The sequence below is a fragment of the Crinia signifera genome, chromosome 3, assembly GCF_055691185.1.
Source record: "Crinia signifera chromosome 3, ASM5569118v1, whole genome shotgun sequence".
NCBI lineage: Eukaryota > Metazoa > Chordata > Amphibia > Anura > Myobatrachidae > Crinia > Crinia signifera.
In genome coordinates, this window is record NC_139219.1 from 106041037 (window position 1) to 106065047 (window position 24011).

General features: G+C 46.6%; 1 protein-coding gene across 2 annotated transcripts in view; it reads left to right on the top strand.

Annotated features, from left to right (window-relative positions):
- Nucleotides 1-8043: 8043 nt before the first annotated feature.
- Nucleotides 8044-24011, top strand: part of SYNJ2 (synaptojanin 2) — a 145376-nt gene continuing 129408 nt past the window's right edge. For both annotated transcript variants that reach the window (XM_083176346.1, XM_083176347.1), the window contains exon 1: nt 8044-8804. In XM_083176346.1, coding sequence (XP_083032472.1) covers nt 8681-8804 — 124 coding nt within the window. In that variant the 5' untranslated portion in view covers nt 8044-8680. The remainder of the gene's footprint in view (nt 8805-24011) is intronic.

The following is a 24011-nucleotide window of genomic DNA, read 5'->3' on the forward strand; positions in this document are numbered from 1 at the left end:
TAGTTCATACACATTAGACATTAACGAGTTAGTTAGTTCAGTGACATCATCCAACCCCCGCTGAACATGCAGTTGTTGAAGATATAGTCAACATTGAGCTGCATGTATATATGATGGTGGGGGGGGGGGGTGTGTGGTTATTGATGGTCTTTTGATAGTAGGATTACTACATGTGTTTCATTTAATTAAAGTAAACTGACTGCCCACATACAGTGGATGAAACCATTTTTTGTGTACAAACATTTTCTTATCCTAACAAAGAACATCAAAGGAACTTTCACTGTGTTGGCAGGTCCATATGATGTCACAACGTCGTGCAGTAGTTGAGCGATTCTCCTCTGGGAATGTTTTGGATGATCTTAAAGGGGCCCTTTGGGACCTCTTGGTCCTAGGTTGCCTTGTGACACTGAATTGGAGACATAGGAAGCTATTAGGTGCTATTAGGTTTAAAGGACACAGAGGAATCAAGAATAGCTCAGTCTTTGACATGTTAAGTTTGAGAAAGCACTGGGACATCACAGAAGACACAGTTGGTATTACGAGTGAGGAGAGAAATTGGGACAGTACAGGTAGATTTGAGCATCATTAACCGTCATCTCCACTCAGGGCCAGAGCTTCCACTAGGCAGCTTTAGGAAGCTGACTAGGACGCCGGCCACCAGAGGGCGCCCCCGAATCCATCTCACAAGAAGAAGGCTGTTATGATGGTGGAGGCAACTGCAAGTATTACTTGAGGCAGTCTCTGTCTTCCCCTGCTCCCTGGGCTACCGTAGGTGCTGTGCTGCCACTCTACACAGCCAGCATGTCAGCTCCCATCCCCTGCTGTGCTGTGCGGTCTCCTTCTCACTCTCAGCTGGGTAATGTAGCTCCGCCCCTACATGAGACAGATGAGCTGTGCCGGAAGCAGCTGAATAGAGTGAGAGACTGGTCCTGTCTGATGGATAGTAGCCTAATATGCTGTGTTCCTGTGTCACTGACTACACATATAGACACTCAAAATGGCAGCATCTGCAATTACTGTTTATACTTTAATTTCCTGAGATAGTCATCACATATCTGTGCCACCCCTCCCCCACTGCTACTACTGGAGGCTGAGAGCTTAAGGGCCAATTCAGACCTGCTGGCACTGCTAATATGAATAAGAACGGGTGCCAGAAACTTTTTGGTAGGAGGGCGTACATCATTTCTATTCACACCACTGGGTTGGGCTGGAAGATGTTGAGAAACAGAAGGGGCAGCATTGTGAACCTTCGCCTAGGGCGCCTTCAAACCTTGCACCGGCCCTGTCTCCACACTATATGATTAATGAAGTCAGATACTAATCGATTATTGAAAATATTAGACAGATAGCTCTTACAGTATGTAGGAGGAATATTCAGAACAGTGAAATAATACACTGGTTTGACAAATGAAGGTACACAGGACTCCATTATGTTGTAGGAGTTTCTTACAAATATAGGAACATAGATACTAATAATATTGGTTGCAGTAATACTTCTGGCAGTGCTGCATTGAACAACCTGAGACATTAACACTGTCATAGCAATTATAAACTGAACTAGATCGTTACACAGTGCATATATACAGGGTGAGTTAACCCATATATGGCTATAGCTATATTTTAATATTTCACCAATTTATTATTCAGGTTTTAATACATAAAAATAAAGCTTATATTTTATGATCTGTAACTGATTCTCAGCGCACCCACTAAAGTACTTACTTTTCTTGTTGGATGTCGTAAGGCTAGTGGAATATTGTGAGTAGGAAAGCCAATCCCGGGGCATTTTTTCAATCCCGGGATTGAAAAATGCTCAAACCCAGGATTCCCGAGATTGGCTTTCCTAATAAAAAGACGCCCTGGCTGCCCCGCATTTACATACATTTGAGGGTGCAGCATTGTTGCCGGTCAGTTTCATACTGCCGGGAGCCAGGAGCCCAGTTGCTGGGTGGGGGAACAGGTCGTCCATGCTGCTGGCTGGGTGGGCGGGCTGGCGGCGCGGCATCATACTGCCGGGCATGACCTATGCCTGCGCAGCATGACCTCAGACACTTCCCGGCATTAGACTGCGCATGTGCAGTCTAATCCCGAAATCCTGGGGCCGGATCCCGGGATCCCACCGATCCCGGGATTGGGCACCCTAATTGTGAGGCTTGTGTGGATTTTTTTCTATGTTAATGTGCTCAAGGAGTTTGGAAGCGAGAGGAAAGCTAGAGAGAGAGGTCAGTAGTTGGAAAGCCGGTTAAGATCAAGAGTATGTTTTATAAGAATAGGAGAGACAATGGCATGCTTGAAACCGATAGTGCCAGATAAGAGGGAGACATTGATGAGGTGTGCAAGACAGGAATAGGCAGTTGAAGAGAGGTAGCAAGGAGGCAGAAGGGGATAGAGACTATTGCAGGGATAGCCAACTCCAGTCCTCGAGAGCTACCAACAGTTAACATTTTCCAGGTCTCCTCACAGAATCATAAGTAAAGTAATTAGCTCCACCTGTGGATCATTTATAATGTGTCAGTCAGAAATGAGTGCACCTGTACCCCAGCTAGGTGATCTAGAAAATGTGAACTGTTGGTAGCTCTCGAGGACTGGAGTTGGCTACCACTGGACTAGTGGATAGGTGGTTCATAATTCGTCTTCAGATATAGGGGAAGAAGTCAGAGTTGGTGAAATGGATGGAGAGGGGTGGTTAGGGAAAGTAGGGGGCAGGTTGTTGAAGGTCTGTTGCAATGTGATATCTTAATATACAGATGTAGCCACGATCATCATTACTTTGCCAATTGCCACATGCCTCATCCGGCAATTGGGCTCCTAGAAAAGCAATATGCGCAGCATAGCGATTCTATGCCACAAGTCCAGCTTTCGGGCATGAGCAGCCATATTGCAGCAATGATGAGCTTGGCTATATCTGTATGAAGTCAGATTTGTATGTGAAGTACAGTAGGTGGCAAAGTCAAGGGAAATTAGCAAGGGAGACTAGGTGCAGTTGGGCAGAGGGAATTGACGGTGGCAAAAAGTTTGTTGGAGTTTAGGACATTATATTGAGATGAGATTCTTGAAATATGATTGATTACAGATGGAAAGACCATCACTTTAGGATGAGAACATACTGTCAATTTGAAATGGAGGAAGTCTGCTTTAGAGTGTGATTTCTTCCACTGCCGCTCAGCAGTACATGAACATTTTTGCATATATCTGGTGAATTTCAAATGCCAGGTTTAGGGTGTTGGTCTATGAGGGTGAATGGTGGTCGCAAGAGCTACAGAGTCAGGAGGTATGGTATAGGGAAGTGGCTTGTTCATGACAAAAGAGATAGAGAATATGAGACCGAAATGAGCCAAACAGAGGGGATAAGGAAGCTGTGTCAATGGCTACAATGTTATACGTAGTGATGGTAGCATTTGGAGTTATAAGATAGAGAAGCAGAGAGGGATACGTTAAGAGAGAGCAGGTGTGTATGAATGTGAGGACCACAACAGAGAGTAGCAGGAGAAATGGAACTAGAGTAGGAAACCAGGGGCGAAATGTAATAGGGTGTGATTTTTTAGACATGTGCGATTTTTGGTCAAAAACGGCCGAAATCGCACATTTTCCGAAAATCGCACATTTAATAGGTTGAAAATCGCGGTAAAAAATCGCACTTTTTACCGCGAAATCGCACTTTTAGAAGTGCGATTTTTAGTCACATTTCAATTCGCATCCAGATGTTTTCCCATTATAAAGTATACAACTCGCAAATGTAATAGGGTGCGATTTTTGGTCAATGTTACCAAAAATCGCAAAAAAAATAGACCAGGTTCTGACAGGCGAATTTGACAGAACCATGCACAGATCATTGAGATCTGTGCATGGTTCTGTTAATAAAAATGTGTAAAAGTGTTTTTATAAAAAAAAAACGGCGTGGGGTCCCCCCTCCTAAGCATAACCAGCCCCGGGCTCATTGAGCCGGACCTGGTTCCAAAAATACGGGGGGACAAAAAGCATAGGGGTCCCCCGTATTTCTGAAACCAGCCCCGGACTCTTGGACCGGTCCTGGTTCCAAAAATACGGGGGACAAAAAATCTGGGGGTCCCCCGTATTTTGAAACCAGCACCGGGCTCCAACAGCCCGCGGTGTCATGCCACAGCCGGGGGACACTTTTTATACAAGGTCCCCCGGCCAAAACATGAGCACCGTGGCTGGTCAGCCTTGGACGGGGTACCTGGAGGAGTGGGGACCCCCCCAATAAAGGGGTCCCCCCCAGGCTTCACCCGTCCAGGGCTGAAGCCCGGGGCTGTCACCGGCGTCCGTGGCCAGTGGACGCCGGCCTGATAGGGTTAAATCCATCATACATATAATTACATTGCTTTTTACCGGCGAACTACAAGTGCCAGCAGACCTCCCCCGCATGCTGGGACTTGAAGAACCACAAGTCCCAGCATGCAGGGCATTAATGGGCCCGCTGGGACTTGTAGTCCACCTGTAAAAAGAATGTTTATAAAAAACACACACACAGAGAAGTACAAGTTTATTACACACACACACCTCAATTTTACACCAGCATACTTACCATTCCTGGATCCAGCGCTGGTCTGGCTGCTTCACAGCCGGCTCCCCCCGCACTGACAGGCAGCGGGGAGAACCGGCTTTCAGCCAATCAGGACTGAGCTATGCGTCTCCATGGAGACGCATACTGTAGCTCAGCCAATCACGCTCTCAGCCTCTGTAGCACTCGGACAGAGCTACAGAAGCTACGGAGAAAGCCGGTGACAGGCAACGGAGAAAGCCGGTTCTCCCCGCTGCCTGTCAGTGCGGGGGGAGCCGGCTGTGAAGCAGCCAGACCAGCGCTGGATCCAGGAATGGTAAGTATGCTGGTGTAAAATTGAGGTGTGTGTGTGTAATAAACTTGTACTTCTCTGTGTGTGTGTTTTTTATAAACATTCTTTTTACAGGTGGACTACAAGTCCCAGCGGGCCCATTAATGCCCTGCATGCTGGGACTTGTGGTTCTCCAAGTCCCAGCATGCGGGGGAGGTCTGCTGGCACTTGTAGTTCGCCGGTAAAAAGCAATGTAATTATATGTATGATGGATTTAACCCTATCAGGCCGGCGTCCACTGGCCACGGACGCCGGTGACAGCCCCGGGCTTCAGCCCTGGACGGGTGAAGCCTGGGGGGGGGGGACCCCTTTATTGGGGGGGTCCCCACTCCTCCAGGTACCCCGTCCAAGGCTGACCAGCCACGGTGCTCATGTTTTGGCCGGGGGACCTTGTATAAAAAGTGTCCCCCGGCTGTGGCATGACACCGCGGGCTGTTGGAGCCCGGTGCTGGTTTCAAAATACGGGGGACCCCCAGATTTTTTGTCCCCCGTATTTTTGGAACCAGGACCGGTCCAAGAGTCCGGGGCTGGTTTCAGAAATACGGGGGACCCCTATGCTTTTTGTCCCCCCGTATTTTTGGAACCAGGTCCGGCTCAATGAGCCCGGGGCTGGTTATGCTTAGGAGGGGGGACCCCACGCCGTTTTTTTTTTACTTTTTTTTTTTTGCACAAAAGCGCATTTATAAAAATGCGCACATTTTCATGACTGAAAATGCGCACATTTTCATGACTAAAAATCGCGGCAAATCGCGGCAAATCGCATTTTTTTGCCGCTAATTCGCATCTCATTACATATGCGAATTCGCGGCAAAAAATGCGATTTTTAAAGGTGCGATTTGGTGCGATTTTTTTTTAGTCTAAAAATCGCACCCTATTACATTTCGCCCCAGGTTTCTGTAATGGCCAGGAGATTCAATGAGTTGGAGATGAAGAGGTAACGGGTGGGGATCAATTTGTTAGACAGATTTGGCATTCCAGAGTCACAGGAGAGAGGAAGATCATTTTTGGGAGAGATGTGGATGAGATCTCAGGGTAGAGATGAGATTAATTTGTAGGGCAGGGATGATGTGCCTGAGCTAGGAAGTGATCTTGCAGAGATGGGCAAGCAAGGAGTTCAGTGCGAGGTACATAGAGGTGAGGAGGGATGACAGGTAGAGGAATGAGTGAGCAGGGCTGATTGGTGGAATAGTAGGACCATTGTTGGGAAGATGTGAATGAGATTGGGATAATAGAGAGGAGGGGAAAAGAAGCTGGCAGAGAGGAGAGAGGAGGAGGTGTAGGAGACAGAGGTGGGAACAGCGTGCAAATTTAGGATTAGGTGGGGGGGCAGCGGCATCACAAGGACTCGCTAAGCTGCAAGCTTCACAGCTTGCCAAGTCAATTGGAATCACCCCCATAGTGTGTGATAGGTAGCAATTTTTCTAGAAGGATGGAATTAAAGTGGGGCACTCCTGTGATTCTACTACCTGTATTTCCAAAGCCCGTGGATCAATCCCTATTGATCCATTAAATATACAAGCGAAAGTAGGGTTCTGGAACAAGTGGCGCTGAATGAAGAATATATCTATACTTATCTTTTCATGGAGATCTTTCTTAATTGATGGTACTCTTTACTTCATTATTCGTCTCTGATAAGGTAGGTACATGAAAAGATAAGATTTTGGGAAATAGAACGGTGTGATGACACTGGATGTTCTTCTTATCAATCATTCTGTGAATAAATAGATCATCACACCGTTCTATTTCCCAAAATCTTATCTTTTCATGTACCTACCTTATCGGAGACGAATAATGAAGTAAAGAGTACCATCAATTAAGAAAGATCTCCATGAAAAGATAAGTATCTTTCGAGTGTGTGATAGGTAACTAGGGGAAGATAAAATGAAAATAGAAGTGGTCCCTGTAATAAAAATAGTGCAGAAATGCAGGTGACAGTACAGTGTTGTTAGAACAGTAACTCAGACAGTACTTTCATATGTAGAAAGGCAAAATAGCATGGGTACAGCTGTGCAGTCACAAAACTGTCAATAACATCGGCGATGCTTCTATTGATAGTTTGTGCAATTTCAAAATAGTGTTGATTATCCAGACTAAACAGCCAAGAGATGAGCGATGTAAGATTAAAGCAAACTCACTGAAAGGTGTCCTTTTGCTTTTCAGAGTTGTGGTTGATTTTTGTCCTGTTTCACTTTGCTTTAATGCCGGATAATGCTGCAGATATGCTTCAATTGTATCACACTTTTATTAAGCACTTTGATATAATATGCACACAGCTAGATTATGGACAAGTTATTTAAAATGCACCCTAAGGGGTCTCCAAGTGTGGTAACGAAGATCTACACTGTCTAGATGGGTGCTGGACAGTTTCCCAACAGTCATTACCCCGACGGCCACTGGCTATTCTCCCTCGTGGGGGTCCACGACCCCCATAGAGGGAGAATAGAATAGATGGCAAGCATAGCGAGCCACCGTGCCCGCAGCGTGGCGAGTGCAGAAAGCCTACAAGGGGCTCTCTTGCGCTTGCCCCGCTGTCTGAGTCCGACCAGTCGGGATCCCAGCGTTGGGCTAATGACTGTCGGGACTATATACCACACCCATCTAGATAATCAGTCCTTAGATCGACCTCATATGGCAGACATGCATTAGGTCAACAAGTTAAAGGTAGACCGTGGTTTTGTATGTTTAACCATATTTAAGAACTATCAGAGGGTCCTTATGGGCTCGCTTTGCTCACATAGCTTTGTCCAAGGATGATCACGCTACTGCGCGCGCCAAAATTGACTATTCCAAATTGTAGTCCACCTGGATAGTAAATCGAGCAAAAGTTGGATAAACATGTAAAAAAAAAGTGTCGACTACTTGTGTCGCATCTAATGACACAAGTCTCTATTCTATTCTCTATTATATCTGTTGACCTCAGGAACTGTCTACCTTTTGCTTGTAAATCTATTGACCATGTCGATCTTGTGTTCCTATGTGTGCGCTATACAAATAACTGTTAATAAATATTTATTTATAAATAAATGAAATTTAATGGGTGCGAACTTGTTTCTTTGATACTGAACATCACTTTGCATTCTGACAAACATCCGCTAGAGGGCGTAGAATTGCTTCTACCTGCCCAGCCAGCAAGGAGGAGTCAGGGGGACAGAAAGGAAGAAATAAAAGTAAACTCCCTTCATAAGCAAACTGCAAGACTTTTTCCTAGGCAGATCTGAGAGTTACGCCTGGCTCGGAGAGGAATTACCAGAAAACACTGAAGATCTATGCAGAGAGAGAGAGAGAGAGAGGAGGCCATAGCTGCCAATAGGGTCGACCATAATAAGATTTTGGGTGAAGAGGTCATTGCTTATAGATTATAACTTTGCTTGGGTGAGCTGGATGTGTCAGTAACTGCAGGAGACTGATCCTAGTTCCCAGAGTGCAGAAATGTACTTCTGCTGAGCAGCAATCGGGTGTCCGGGTACACCCTTCTCCTGGAAGTGAGTGAGTTTGGTTGGCTGTGACTGTGACCGGCGGAGCACGGAGTATGAGATCTGTCCGGGGACTGCAGAGACTGGCTTATAGGAAGCACTAACCGGATCACCTGGTGACATCAGCTACATTGCAGCTGCTGGGATATAGTAACACGACACCAAAGTATTGGGGTGCAAGAAGATGGTGACTGGATGCAGAGCAATGTAACCGTGTCCGGCTCTGTATGGCGGTGCTTACTACTTAGCAGACCTGGAGCAGGGATGCATTATCTGGATGGGCTGGTAATGTCCTCCCCCCGTGCACAAGCTCTCTGGGACATGTGGTGACTGCGCTGCTGCTGATTCCCAACCATGGCTCTGAGCAAGGGGCTGAAGGTCCATGTCCGGCAGGACCCGGCGTGCTATGGTGTGCTGCTGGAGTCCCGCCATAGGGAGGACTGCCTGCTTTTCCAGTCCGGCACCGTGGCCACCCTGAGTAAGTGCAGTGAGCGTACATTAGTGATTGGGGTACCGTATTCAGGGGCTATTTAATGGACTGTATGACCTGCAGATGTGACGTAACACGTGTACTGTAGTGGTCACACTGCATACTCCCATCAGAATGCAATCAATCACTCATGTTATGTAAGACTTTGCTAAGCTATAGGCATGTGCTAGTATCATAGTGTATATCCAAGCTGTACATCTGCTACAGATGTGTTCTCATTTACCTAACATTAGGACTAGGTAAAAGCCAGAACTGTTACTGGACCATGCCTGAGAACGCCGGACTGAACAGGCTCCATTCATCAAATTGCCATCCCGGAGCTTGTAGTTACCTGTCAAGGGGTGTCCCTTCTGAGGGTTACCTGTGACAGTTGTCATCCAGGAGATGGGGAAGGAGAGATTACAGTCTCCAATTATGGTCAGGAGTGTTCTGGAATTCCCTACATCCCCTGACCATACAGAAAAGTTGTAATCTCTCACTCCCTTGTGGCAGGTGGCATAGTCACCCCAATCAGATGTGACACCCCGGAATGACTCGGGACCAGACACTAAAAGCTCCAGAATGGCAGTTTGATGACTGGAGTCTGGTCTGGTTCCCATTCCCCCTAGCATTTCTGTGCCATATGCCAGAAGACACTTTTACAATTCGCCAGTGGTACCAATTCACACTACCCCTAAATTTCATAGCTCAGTGGTTCCCAAAATGTGTGCCGTGGCTCCCTGAGGTGCCTCAGGACACTTGCCTTGGATTGGTGGTCCAGTGCCAATATAAATTATTTGTGGTCAATGTAAAAGGCAAAAGCATTGCTTATGGGCTGCCAATAATAAAATATGTGGACAAACAGCAGCTAATCCTGTCCCTCACCCATAAATAAACCTATGTATGACATACAAAACAATTTACAGAATAAGAAACTTTTGGTCTAGGGGTGCCGTGAAAAAAATTCTGATGCTCTTGGGTGCCACTTTGTCGTAGTTTGGAAACCACTGTCATAGCCTATTTAGTCATAGGGGCCTATTTATCACAATATTTGCTGCTAATTCCCCAAGCGGTTAGCCACAAATATTAGTACATGAAATGTTAGTGCCAGTAGTCTGTATTTCCCTGTGTTGTACTTTTGTCACATTAGTGACCTAAATAAGATATTTATATAATGTGCATGTCTCTGGTGCGATGCGTTGTGCAGCCACATTGCATGGTCCATGGGTTTCAAATGTAGCTGCACTGTGTCTTCTTGGTGGTTAGAAAGTATCTCTTTTCAAATGGAAATTGTATGAACTCCTTATTTGTCAATATAATCAGGATGTAATAACTGTAACAGTGCAGTGATAGGATCATAGGATTGATGGCAGGAAATGTCATTATAGAACTCCCCCAGCCTGCCGAACGGGTATGGATTGGAGTATGAGTAGGGTTAGGACTGTTCTATTAACTGGAAGTTAAGCTCTGCCTGTCAGGTCATCTTGGGTCTTCTGCATTTCATTACACACTGGCCCTTATTCAGATCTGATCATAGTAAAAATTTGTTCTCAAAATGGGCAAAACTATGGGCCTTATTCTGGTCGATGCGTAATTTTCCGAATTCTTTCGGATGGCGTTTTTTAGCCGCATGCGTAGGCAACGCAATGCGCATGTGCCACGCACGGTCTCCGTACTCGTTCTCACTAATACCGTACAGAAATGTGCACCGCATTCACTCGGGAAATATGGGCGTTATATGGGCGTCATTCGGAACTACACAAGGGGCTAAACTGGGCGTAAATATGGGCGTACATGAGGGAGTGCACTAACTCTGGTAGGCGTGCATTCGGACAGAACACCGACTGCAAACGAACCAACAGCCAGGAAATATGCGCATAAGCAAGTATTACTTTGTGGACACCACTCGGCCATGTGCTAGGCATTTGGATCGCCCAATTAGTACGGCCGCACCTGAACCACTGTCAGCTGAACACAATACAATCCACTTCTCTACTCATTAATTACACTCTTTTCATTGCTTCAATTGGAACCATTGCAGCCTAAATGGACCATTACAAAACAGACAAATATATGCTGAAATCACGGCTGCATTTTTTAGACACATTTACACTGCAAGCAATGGACAGAACTTGGTATCACTAATATAAATATACATGTCACTTTTACATTCAGCAATAACAGCACTCATTTGGGGATCAAATGAAAAAATTATGACAGTTAGGGAAAGCATAACATTTTAATAGCATGTTATTTGGCACATGCCAAAAAATAAAGGTACCATAACACGAATTTACAAAACAAACCAAAATGTACATCAGGTGGCTTCACAACAAAAGTATAGCACCAACACTTCAAGTACAGCACACAGTAATGGTAGCAGAAAGAGGGCAACAGGGGAACCAAACAAAACATTCGAACCGAGGGCAATAACAGTCGTGAGTTTTACGTACATACACCGCATCAGTGCGTGCGGGCAGCTTCCCGTCCGTTCTGACGCTGTAAGACCGTGCAGAATTTGTGTGTGGCCACCGCACACGCACGGTTTGGATGTAGTCCGTAAACACACCCTCTTCTTAAAGAGTGAGTCCGTCCGAATACGGAGGACCTGTGGCCGTTTCTTCTTACGATGTCCGCACAGCGTGGCGTGCGGTCCGCTCCGCTCTGAAAGATTTCGGAACAGACCGCACCAACCAGAATAACCTCCTATGTGCACTACAGGTTGGGCAGATGTAGCATGTACAGAGAGATGACATTTGGGTGGGGTGTGTTAAAACTGAAATCTAAATTGCAGTGTAAAAATAATGCAGCCAGTATTTACCCTGCACAGAAACAAAATAACTCACACAAATCTAACTCTCTATACATGTTATGTCTGCCCCACCTGCAGTGCACATGGTTTTGCCCATTTTGAGAACAAATTTGTACTGCGATCAGATCTGAATAAGGGCCACTGTGTACAAACCACTTATTCTATCTGTGGCCATTGTTATGTTTACACTGAGGTTCCTCTGTAAGGCACTTTTCACTCGTATGCAAAATTACTATTATAGATGTATTCAGTACTTGTGTATTTGCAGAGCACCCAATTCACATACATACAGCACCATAAGAAAATCGCAAAGCATTGCATGCAATTTTTCTATGCAATGCAAGTTTTCATTGCACCCATTAGATGTGATGGTACTTCATTTTAAAAGCACCCATGCACACCCCCACTATCCACGTCACCCCGAAGCGTGGCGAGCGGACGCGGTTACTCGTCCTCCCAACCTTTTCATACCCGCACTATCCACGTCGGCATGGAGTTGATTTTACACGCGAGGGGACACTGATTACTTTACATGTATTACATGACCCCTTGCGGGGCTCGCTGCGCTCGCCACGCTTGCGCAGTCTAATGCTGGGCAGCGTCTGAGCTGGTGCTCAGACGCTGCCCGGCTTCTCCCGTCCCGGGCAGTGCGGCTCTGTGCAGCGTGACGACGTCAGAGTTCACGCTGCACAGGCCACACAACAGCCGCCGCCTCCTCATCTGACTCCTGTGCGCACCGCGCTGACCTCCTGCCGCCCGCCCTCCTTCCCAGAATGCATTCGCCTCTACCTGGACCCACACCATCGCCTGACAACCACCCACCCAGGCTACAGCCTCCCGCCAACACACCTGGCTGTATCCGCCCAGCTCCATCTCCCGCCCGGCCGCACCGCACCTGTAAGTAAATATGCGGGCGGCAGGGGCGGGTTTTTGTATTAGGGAACTCAAACCCGGGAACCCAGGGATTGGGCATTTTTCAATCCCGAATTCCCGGGATTGAAAAAATGCCCCGGGATTGGCAACCCTAGTTGGTAGCACAGGGCTTAGGACAATATTATTTGCATTCACACATGCAAAAAATGTTGCATGGTGCTTATTCACATGAAAAAACCTGGATTTGTGCTAATGTAAAAGGTGTATAAGTGACCTGAAATCTTTTAGATTTGCTTGAAAATGAATGATCTAAATTTCAAAAAAGTAGCGTGGAATGTCATCATCTCTCATGGAAATTTAATGGGAAAGCTCCAATAAATAAATGGGATGCTTTCAGCAGCGGGAATACCGTTGTTCACAATACAAATGCCTGCATACCGACTACCACCAGGAGACCAGTGTCGAAAACCCATAATCAATGAGAATTCCGACTTCGGAAATTCCAACTGCTGGGATGCCTAATGAAGTATGCATGGTGGGTTCGGCTGAGATAGGAAGGGGGGGTTAGGTTTTAGGCACTAGATGGGGAGGGAGGGGATAGGGTTAAGCAGCAGGGGACAGGGGTTAGGGTTAGTATACTTTCCTGACCCCTGACAGGATAACCTGCTTAAGAATGCTGGCATCAGTATTCTAACTGCCACAATCTCCCCTGCCGGTCATCCGTATGTTTCCCAAATAAAAAAAACTAGCTGTTGTACCCAGAGCTACCATGCTTTTTCCCCCATGTCCTTTATCTTCCCCATCTACCCATGTGTTACCTTTTTTCTCACTCTGCATCCTTTTTATGCCATTTCTCTTCTCCTCTCTACCTCACTCACTTCCTCCCTTCCCTTCCTCTTACTTCTCTCCCTCTTCCTCTTCCTCACTGTTTTTTTTACCCATCTTTCTCTTGCTTACATCTGTCTGTGTAAATATTGTAATTGTGTATACCACATTATTTCTACTATTGGTGGACTCTCTCTAGCTACAGTAGATTTTGTCACTCTCTTGACTTTATTCCTCCATCATTAAGACAGCGTTTGGTTCTTTCATATTATTTCCTGTAATCATTCCTATGATCCTATCCCTGCACTGTCACAGTTGTTACATCCTGATTATATTGATAAATAATGAGTTCATACAGTTTCCATTTGAAAATAAATACTTTGTAACCAACAAGAAGACACACCGAACAGCAATGCAGCCATATGCATTATGTAAATGTATTACCTTCTCCAGTCTCACCATATTCGTTCTCTGATATGTAAAAAAGAATATCTGCAATATTGAAGCTGTCTGCTGAGCAAGCTTCAGCTGTGGCTCTCAGCACAGTGTGTACTTAACTGCACTGCAAGAGCTACACAGGTTGGAACGGCAGATTAAGTGTATGGCAGGGGTTATAATTAATCTTAGATTAGGGGTAAGTACCGATTCATGCACATGACACCCGCTAACTCTCACTGGGCTAAGTTAAAAACAAACACAAAATAGTATGCCTCCTTGTCCTACCCATATATTTTTTTTCAAGACTGAATACTTCTAAAAACAATAAATAAATAATGCATAAATGTTGCCCTGGGGAATTCTGCAGACCAGTTGGGGGAAACTTAAAAATATTGTTAATGGTGAAAGAAGTCCCCCGATGGTGGTAGAACTCTCCCATTACCATGGAGACAAACCATGTTGCGTCACTTCCGGTTTTGACTGCTGCATCATCAGCGTCTCTTCATGCTTATGCTCGACCAGCAATCCACCGGGAGCTACCCGCATTGCCCTTAGACATCCGCAATCATCTTCCCTACGCTGATACAGGTGGAGGATGCAGCAGCATTAATCTTACAGGCATTAGCGGGAACCCCCGAGACAGTACACAGCCATCGGCCAGACACCGAGGGACCCGGTTCCTGAACGCACACTACTCCTCCGCTACTCCTTTTAATATAAGGACATGCATGCCACTCACTTCGACTCCATTCGAAGGCACTGTGGATATTTCAAATTGAGAGGAGGGGGTACTCCTAAATGATAAGCCTAATCAAGGGGTACAGAAGAGAGAAAGGGTTGGCAACCGCTGATATAGATCATAGGTTTTCAGACTCTGTCCCCAATACCCAAATTGCTCATTTCTGGTCTAGTAACAGAATGAACAGAGAAATAACTAACTCTAGCAATGGATCATGTAAAATGTGTCAGTGTGTAATTAATGCACCTGTCCGCCTGCTAAGTGACCTGGAGATTGTGAACTCTTTGAAGCCTGAGGCCCAGATTTAAAGGCCGCCATACACTATGCGATTTGGGCCCGATTTAACCCGATTCGGAGGAATCGGGCCGTGAAATCGGACCAAATCGCATGTGCAGACATCCCATCCGACCCGATGCGCGGTCCCGTGCGCATCGGGTCGGATTCGGGTGGTCGGACGGGCTGCACATAAGATTTGTTAAATCTTATGTGCAGCCCAAGGCGGGCAGGGGACGCAGCGTATAGTACGTGCGGTGGAGGGAGCCGAGCGGGGGACTGTAAGCAGGGAGCCGGGCTAGAGAGGCAGTTGGCGCACTATCCTGGGTGGGGGGGGGAGTGCCACAAATAGATACTTCCAGGCGGTGAACGCTGCAAGGGGATCAGAGACAGAGACCGGGTAGTGTAGGGGAAGCCGGGCACATAGAAATGAATGGACAGCCAGTAATTGGCTGAGAGCTCTCTGACTGAGAGAGCTCTCAGCCAATCACTGACTGTTAATTCATTTCTATGTCCGCCTGGCTTCCCCTACGCTACCCGGTCTCTGCTCTCTGGTCCCCTCGCGGAGTTCACCGCCTGGACCAGTGCGCCCACTGCCTCCCCTGCCTGGATCCCTGCTTGCAGTCCCCCGCTCGGCATCTGGCTCCCTCCACCGCAGGTACTACAGGCAGCGTCCGCTGCCTGCTTGCAGCCCCCATGCCCTGCTCAGCTCCCGCTGACAGCAGCACCCCGGGGGGACTGCATGTGATAAATCGCATGCGATTTTTCTCTTTCAATGGTCCTGGTGACACAGCTCAACACTGGGATGTAGGAGGGTCCGAAGGAGCCAGGCACCTATCCTAAAGCTTTAGAGGGTAGGCTCCTCCCCTACTGCATCCCTGGACTCTTCAGTTCGTGTTAGGTGCCCACTGGAGTGGGTGCTATTCTAAAGGGCTGCAGGAGCAGCCGAAGAATTAGAGTAGTTAGGGTTTTTTTATTATTTTATTAACTATTACCCTAGCTAGGTAGGCACAGTGTGAGGATTTTCATAGTGAATCCTCACACTGCTAGCGCAGCAGGAGCTGACAGAAGCGCGTCCTGTCAGCTCTCTGTGCACAGGGTAGACTCTGTCTGGTCTCCCTGTGCTGCGCTTACAGCCTCTATTAAGAGGCTGCCTGGGCTCCGGAGTAGCCTGAAACCGGCTCCACATTTAGGTGGGGATCATGGGGGACAGGCGCTCCGTGATGGCGGCGGCCATTTTATGCGGAGCTTACACGCTGAGCTCCTGACTGAGAGGACAGCAGCGCTGTGACAGGCATGTTCCAAGTGGTCCCCATTTGAGGGGGAGATACTGGAACAAGGAAATCCTACCTAAGGAGCGGCTAGCTGGGGGTGGTTGGCGCCAAAAGGTCACGGACCCCGCAGCAGCAGGGACTTTGGTCTCTTCCTTCACTCTGACTTTGGCGCCTTTCAGAACGCTTGCAGCGGAGCTGAGCTGGCTTATTGATCCTGGCAGAGTGACTTGGATTTCCTGGGCATCGCTTCCCCGCAGTTGAAACCTACAGACAGCTAAGTGATTGGGTGCATTGACTTTGTATAAACGCTTGTACAATTGTTTGCACTGTGTATATTGAGATATATATATATACGCTTCACTTGCATCATGTCTGAGCATCAGGCTGTGGTTTTGGGGGAGGGAGTCCTTAGTGCACTGAGCGCGTGCAATGTTTGCACACAAAAGTTTGTCCCTGAGCAGATGGCCAAGGGGGGCTTATGTATTACTTGCGCTGATGTGAGACCCATGGGCAGTGAACACCATAGGGGAGAGCAGAGTGAACCTGCGTGGGCCAGTGCCCTAGGCAGGTCGGTAAACGCTTTGGTGCAGCTTCTGGACAGGCAGAGTGATGTGCTGGTAGAATCACAGAGACCTATGCCATCATCTCAGCAGTCGTCTGGCTCCTTACCTCTTACCCAGGCAGATCCTGCACTTATTCAGGTGATGCAGGATACTGCTAAGGGGATCAACAGATTCAGTGAAATACTGGACAAAATGGATGAGGTTACAGGGACCCCTAAAAGGTCTTATGCTATGCCTAATGTGTTAGAGGAAGAGGAAGGAGAGTATACTGACACACCCTGGGACCAGGGTGATGATTTTGAAGAGACCTCTGCTGCTGGTATAGAGGATCTTATTGTGGCTGTAAAACAGGCGTTAAAACTGTCTGTTGAGGATAAGACCCCTGTTAAGGGTGTTTTTAAGCGACAGCGAAAGGAGGCTGTTACTTTTCCCTCAGATGAGGGGTTACAGGAACTATTGGAAGGGGCTTGGAAAACCCCAGATAAGAGGCTACAGATGCCTAAAAGATTCCTTAGTCTGTACCCCATGCCGGAGTCTCATTCTGAACTCTGGGAAAAGGTGCCTGTTGTGGATGCTTCTGTGGCACGCTTATCAAAAGCTACGGTATTACCTGTACAGGGTGGTGCAGCTTTTAAAGATGCTGTGGATAAAAAGCTAGAGGGAAACCTCAAGGCTATTTTTGAAGGGGTGGGGTTTACCCTGCGTCCCCTTATTGCTTCAGCCTGGGTCTCTAAGGCCATTATAGAGTGGGCTGGTGAGCTATGCACCATGCTGCAGGCTGACCACGGTGCTTTGCTGGTAGCAGAAAAGATTAAGGCCGCTGCAGAATATGCGGTGGAAGCAGAGGAGGAAGCTCTTAAAATGGCTACCAGAGTATCCACAGTCTCCATAAATGCCAGGAGGGTACTCTGGCTTAAGGCCTGGGAAGCGGACAATGAGTCCAAAAAGGCCTTAGAAATGTTAGCTTTCAAGGGAAAGTTACTTTTTGGTTCTGAGCTTGAGGAGATTATAAAACAAGCCACAGGCGGCAAGAGTACGTTTCTGCCGGCCTCCTCAACAAAGCAGTCATCCAGATTTGCTGCTTTTAGGCCGTCCTTTCGGCCCTCCCCTAGAGGTGGTGCGTCCTTTCGGGGACAATCGTTCAGGGGAAAGTTCCAGAACTCCAGGGGCAAATCCCAAAGGTCCAAGTTTGGCTCTTTCAATAAGAAGCCTGCCTCTAAAGGAGAGGAAAAACCCTCCGCATGACTGCCAGGGGATCAGCCCGGCAGGGATAAAGGTGGGGGGGCGTCTTACACACTTCAGAGACGCTTGGGCTTCTCTAGACCAGGATACCTGGGTCTTAGAGATTATTACCCAGGGTTACAAAATCCCTTTCAGAGGGCGGACTCCAAAGAGGTTCATCCCCACACCCATACCAAAGCAGGCGCTCCTGCGCACAGCTCTTATGAGAGCGGCTCATTCCCTTTTGGAAAAAGGGGTGGTAGTCCCGGTTCCCAGGGCAGAGTGGAAGAAAGGATTTTACTCCACGCTGTTCCTGGTGCCCAAACCAGACGGGTCTTTCAGACCAATACTAAATTTGAAGTCCTTAAATGTTCACCTTTGGGTAGACCATTTCAAAATGGAGTCTTTGAGAACTGTACTCCTGAGTCTGGACCAGGGAGAATTTCTGGCGTCCATGGATGTCCAGGACGCATATCTGCACGTTCCCATTCACCCGGAACATCAGATGCTGTTGAGATTTGCCATAGGAGACCTGCATTTACAGTTCCGGGCGTTACCCTTTGGCCTAGCAACCGCGCCAAGGGTATTTACAAAAATAATGTCTGTGATGGCGGCAGTGCTGAGGCTCAGGGGAATCACAGTAATACCCTATTTGGACGATCTCCTGTTCAAAGCAGAATCAGCAACACTGCTTCAAAGTCATTTAAAAGAGGCCATCAGTTTTTTGCAGGCTCACGGCTGGATTTTAAACTTACAAAAATCTCAGTTGGTACCATCACAGAGGATCCAGTTCTTGGGAGTCATACTGGATACCCATCTCCATCGGGTATTCCTCCCGGAGATAAAGGCCAGGGACCTGGTCAATCTAGTTCAGGAGATCCTCAGTGCTCCGAGCTTGTCAGTATGGAGGTGCCTCAAACTCCTGGGGAAAATGGTGGCGTCATTCGAAACGCTTCAATTTGCCAGGTTCCACTCTCGAGTATTCCAATGGAACATTTTGTCAGCCTGGTCAGGAAACACTTTGACCATGAAGACGGAGTTGATAGTGCTGTCCGCAGACACTCGGGACTCCTTGAAATGGTGGACAGAGGTAGATTCCCTTCAGTGGGGTCGGTCATTACAGACCTGGGACTGGTTGATAGTAACTACCGATGCCAGTCTCAGGGGCTGGGGGGCAGTAGCCCTGGATCTCAGGCTGCAGGGCCTGTGGACGGCAGAGGAATCAGCGTTGCCAATCAACATCTTGGAGCTGAGAGCTGTCTGGAAAGTGATTTCCTTGGCGGGAGACAGGTTAAGGAACTCCCCCTTGAGGATTCAGACCGACAATGCCACAGCTGTGGCGTATCTGAATCACCAGGGAGGTACACGCAGCAGATTGGCCATGTGGGAGGTGTCCAGAATCTTTCTATGGGCGGAACAGAATGTTCCTGCAGTATCGGCTATATTCATTCCAGGAGTGGAGAATATAGAAGCAGACTTCCTGAGCAGGGAGGAGCTCAAGGAAGGAGAATGGAGCCTACACCCTCAGGTGTTTCACCAGATCACTGCAATGTGGGGAACTCCGGATTTGGACCTAATGGCATCCAGGTTCAACCATCAGGTGCCCAGGTTCTATGCCAGAACGAGAGATCCGCTAGCAGAGGCAGTGGATGCCATGACTACCCATTGGCAGGGAAATCTTCTTTATGCATTCCCTCCTATTCCGATGTTAGCAAGACTGTTAAAGAGGGTACAGGACCAGAAGGTCCCGGTGATCCTTGTGGCCCCAGATTGGCCAAGGAGGTCTTGGTATTCGAGGCTTCAGAGGTTATCAGTGGATTCATGGCGTCTACCTCTGAGACCAGACCTGTTAAGACAAGGCCCATTCAATCATCTGGATTCCGATCGATTGATTTTGACGGCTTGGTTATTGAAACCGCCATTTTGAAAAAGAAAGGATTTTCTGACGCAGTAGTGCAGACTATGATAAAAGCCAGAAAGGCTGTTTCTTCTGCAAATTATTATAGAGTCTGGAAGACTTATATTAGATGGTGTGAGAGGCAAAAAGCTCACACATCTCACTTCAAATTATCAAAAATGTTGGATTTTTTACAAGATGGATTTTCTTCGGGCCTAAGCCTTCAGTCGTTGAAGGTGCAGATTTCGGCCTTGTCCATCTATTTTCAAAAAAGAATTGCCATTTTACCGGAGATTCAAACTTTTTTACAAGGGGTATCCAAACTGAATCCCCCTTACAAGCAACCAGTAGCACCTTGGGACCTGTCACTGGTTTTGGATTGCCTTCAGAAGGCACCTTTTGAGCCTTTGAGGTCGGCTGACTTTAAGTTTCTCACGTGGAAGTTAGTGTTTTTGTTAGCAGTAGCATCTGCTAAGAGGGTGTCTGAGTTGGGAGCCTTGTCATGCAAATCTCCCTTCTTAATCTTTCACGATGACAGGGCTGTTCTGAGAACAGTGCCGCAATTTTTACCGAAGGTAGTCTCTGCCTTCCATTTAAATCAGGAGATAGTTCTACCTGTGTTTCAACCCCCAGAGGGTTCCAAGAAAAGGGACAAGTTGAAGACTTTGGATGTTGTGCGTGCCTTACGCATATATGTGGACAGAGTGAAGAGTGTTAGAAAGACTGACACTTTATTGGTATTGTATGACGTACATAAAATTGGTTGGCCTGCATCTAAGCAGACCATTGCTAGGTGGTTGCGATCTGTGATAGCTTTTGCATACACCAAAGTGGGTAGGCCTGTACCGGCCAGAATTAATGCGCATACCACCAGGTCAGTTGCTACCTCTTGGGCGGTCCGACATGGGGCCACAGCGGAGCAGGTTTGCAGAGCTGCCACTTGGTCATCTGTTCACACATTTGCCAAATTCTATAGGTTCCATGAGTTCGCGTCGGAGGACGCATCATTCGGGCGAGCAGTGCTGAGAGCTGCAGACCTGAGCGTACCCTCCCAAAGGACCGGCTCTGGAACGTCCCAGTGTTGAGCTGTGTCACCAGGACCATTGAAAGAGAAAAAGGGATTTTTGTAAGAACTTACCGTTCGAATCCCTTTCTCTGATATGGTCCTGGTGACACAGCGATCCCTCCCTTACGCTCAGTAAGTATGCCAGAATTTCATGATGTTCATGTTAAAATGGTTAAAAGTTAACAGTTTCTGTTATAAAATGTGCATATAATATGTGCAGGCGTTTGTACTGAGTTAATGTATTCCAGTGGCTTTGAAAGTTGAACTGAAGAGTCCAGGGATGCAGTAGGGGAGGAGCCTACCCTCTAAAGCTTTAGGATAGGTGCCTGGCTCCTTCGGACCCTCCTACATCCCAGTGTTGAGCTGTGTCACCAGGACCATATCAGAGAAAGGGATTCGAACGGTAAGTTCTTACAAAAATCCCTTTATCACATGCAAAACCTGGCACATCAAGTGCCAAACCGTATGTGACCCCCCCCCCCCCAGGGGAGTTGTCAGTAGATTAGGTCCGACTTGTCGGCCTAATGTATGGGGGCCTTAAGAGAGCCCTGCTGTTTTTGTGAAAGTCACATTGATGCCAAAAACACATTTACGTTTGGCCATGTTTTGTAGGCTGTGTTTGATGTATGTGTCTGTGCTATTGTTTTTGTAATGCCAAATATATAATTTGTGTAGTTTCACGGTGCCAGCTACTTCCTACGCTCGCCACAACTATCTAAAATAAACTAACTTAACTCCATGTCAACATGGATAGTTCATACCCCCACTATCCATGTAAGTGAATTCAGTTATTTGTCTGCGTGCAGCCTCCTGGGGTAGCGAGCAGAAATGTGCAAAAGCTCCATGGTTTGGGTGCCCTAACGAAGAGTGTTTAAATGTTTTTTTTAAATAAAGTATTTTATTATTCATAGTATTGCAATTAAGTAGCGAATAAACTATATTACACTTTTTATGCGAAACATATCTTCAGATCATTTATATTCATGTTTAATTAATTAAACATATTATTTTAAGTAAATATGTCACTAATAAATGGAATAAACATTTTGTTTAAAAGTGCATTTTCTTGTCATAACTATTTTCTTAAGTCATACAAAGATAAGTATTAATTTGTTTAATCATACAATATCAATTCTACAGTAAGGCAGTTTAAGGACGAACTCATCTTAGGGTGATTTAAAGAAAATAATGAAGCAAATTTGATGCAAAAATAAATAAATAATACCGTTTTCTCACTTCGAGTGAGAAATACACGGCTTTTACCCGGCATTAAAATGCCGGGGACTGCAGGGACGGACCCCGTTCTCACTGCAAGGCAAATTCCCGGGTGAAGAAGTTCTACCCAGTAATTTGCCTTTTAACACAGGTTTTTATGCAGTGAGAACGGGTCAACCCGTGTCTGCATACCCGGATCTCAAACTCTGGTAAAAAGAAGGGTTTTACCAGTGTACGAGATCCGGGTATGCGACCCGTTCACACTGCAAAAAAACCTGTGTTAATGGCAAATTTCTGGGTCGACATGCTAGACCCGGGCATTTGCCTGCAGTGAGAATGGGGTATAAATACATTTAGTGGTATACAGAAATTACATTATACTGTGCCATACATTGACTCCACCCACCCAGACCAGACTTTATCATGTTTTGCAAGAGTTCCTCTAGAAATATGAATATATTTTTCATGTTGAATAGTATCGTTAACCAGGGCCCTCTAGGATGAAAAGATTGGTCCCTCCTGTGTCAACCAGGCTCTAGCAATACACACCTTTGTCAAATCTTTGAATAATTGGACAATCCCAAATAAAATGCCATAAATAACATTGATCTTGGTTACATTTAGGACAGATGGCTGAATTTCTACCCCCAAAATTAAACTAAACGTGAAGGAGTCATATACGTCCTATACAATATGAACAGCTGTATCTGTTGGAATCTGATCGAGGTGGTGGCAAGACGAGGAAATTCCCTAGCGGCATCCCACTCCTCCTCTCCTAAGAAACCCAGGTCAGCCTCCCATGTTATACGTAGGGCCGATCTGTATGATGCTTAGACAGTAAAAAGGAATAGGCAGTAGAGACTTTTTTTTATTTTGACCCAAATTTGAGATAAATATTTTAATTGGTGAAGAAACAATATTTGGAGCTTTTTCTGCAAATTGAGTCTGTAGGGCGTGCCTAAGTTGAAGAAAATGGGAAAAGTATCTATGAGGGAGATCAAATTCTTCTTGAATTTCTTGAAAAGAAAAAGACTGGAAAGGACTGGGATATGAAACCATTAACTGAGAGTCTGACAGTGGGGTGAGAATATAAAAGTTGTACCCATTTCAAAAATTCTGGGCCGAAGCCCATGCATCTCATGAGCTCCCACAAGTACAGCCACTCGACTGGGTGAAACGCTTTTGTAGCATCTAATGAGACGATAACCGAATGATTGTCCGCCTCATGGGAGGCCTGGAGATGCATATATAATCTTCTCAAGTTAATACTGGTCGATCTTCCTGGCATAATGCAAGTCTGATCTGGATGTATTATTGAGTGGATAACTTTATTTAATCTCATGGCTAGGATTTTAGCAAGTACTTTTGCCTGGGTGGGTATCCATGATATAGGTCTATATGAGGCTGGCTGCCTTGGGTCCCTCCCTGGTTTTGGAATAACAATTATGATGGCCTCTTACATAGAATTTGGAAATATATTATCTTTGAAATCATTATTAAACAATGTCAATAATATAGGAGCATGTGCTTCCAAAATGGTCCTATATAGTTCTATTGGAATTTCATCAGACCCAGGGGCTTTACCACCAGAGAAGGACCCAATGACTATCTCAACCTCTTCCACTGTGAATGGGGCATCCCGATTATGCCTAGCTTCTCCGTTAATGCTGCAAGATCGATTGACTTAAGGCAGGCATGTCCAAAGTCCGGCCCAGGGGCCAATTGCGGCCCGCATTTCAAGCAGCCCGCAGCCCCTAGCCAGAAGCGGGTGGAGCATCAGATGCGGGACACACAGCACTAAAGGTGGGGCCCCGGCGTGCATGCCTTTACCTTGCTGTCTGTAGCAGTGAGGAGGTGATGGCCGCCACAGTGAGATGTGTTTGGCGTCTTTTGGGTGAGTATGCATCCAACCCCTGCAGCTGCAATTGTGTATCACCCTCTTCCGCAATCACAGTGACAGCAGTGTGTGGGGAGGGGGTGCAGCAAGGGGGAATGTTGCTCCTGTAACATGCAGTGTGGA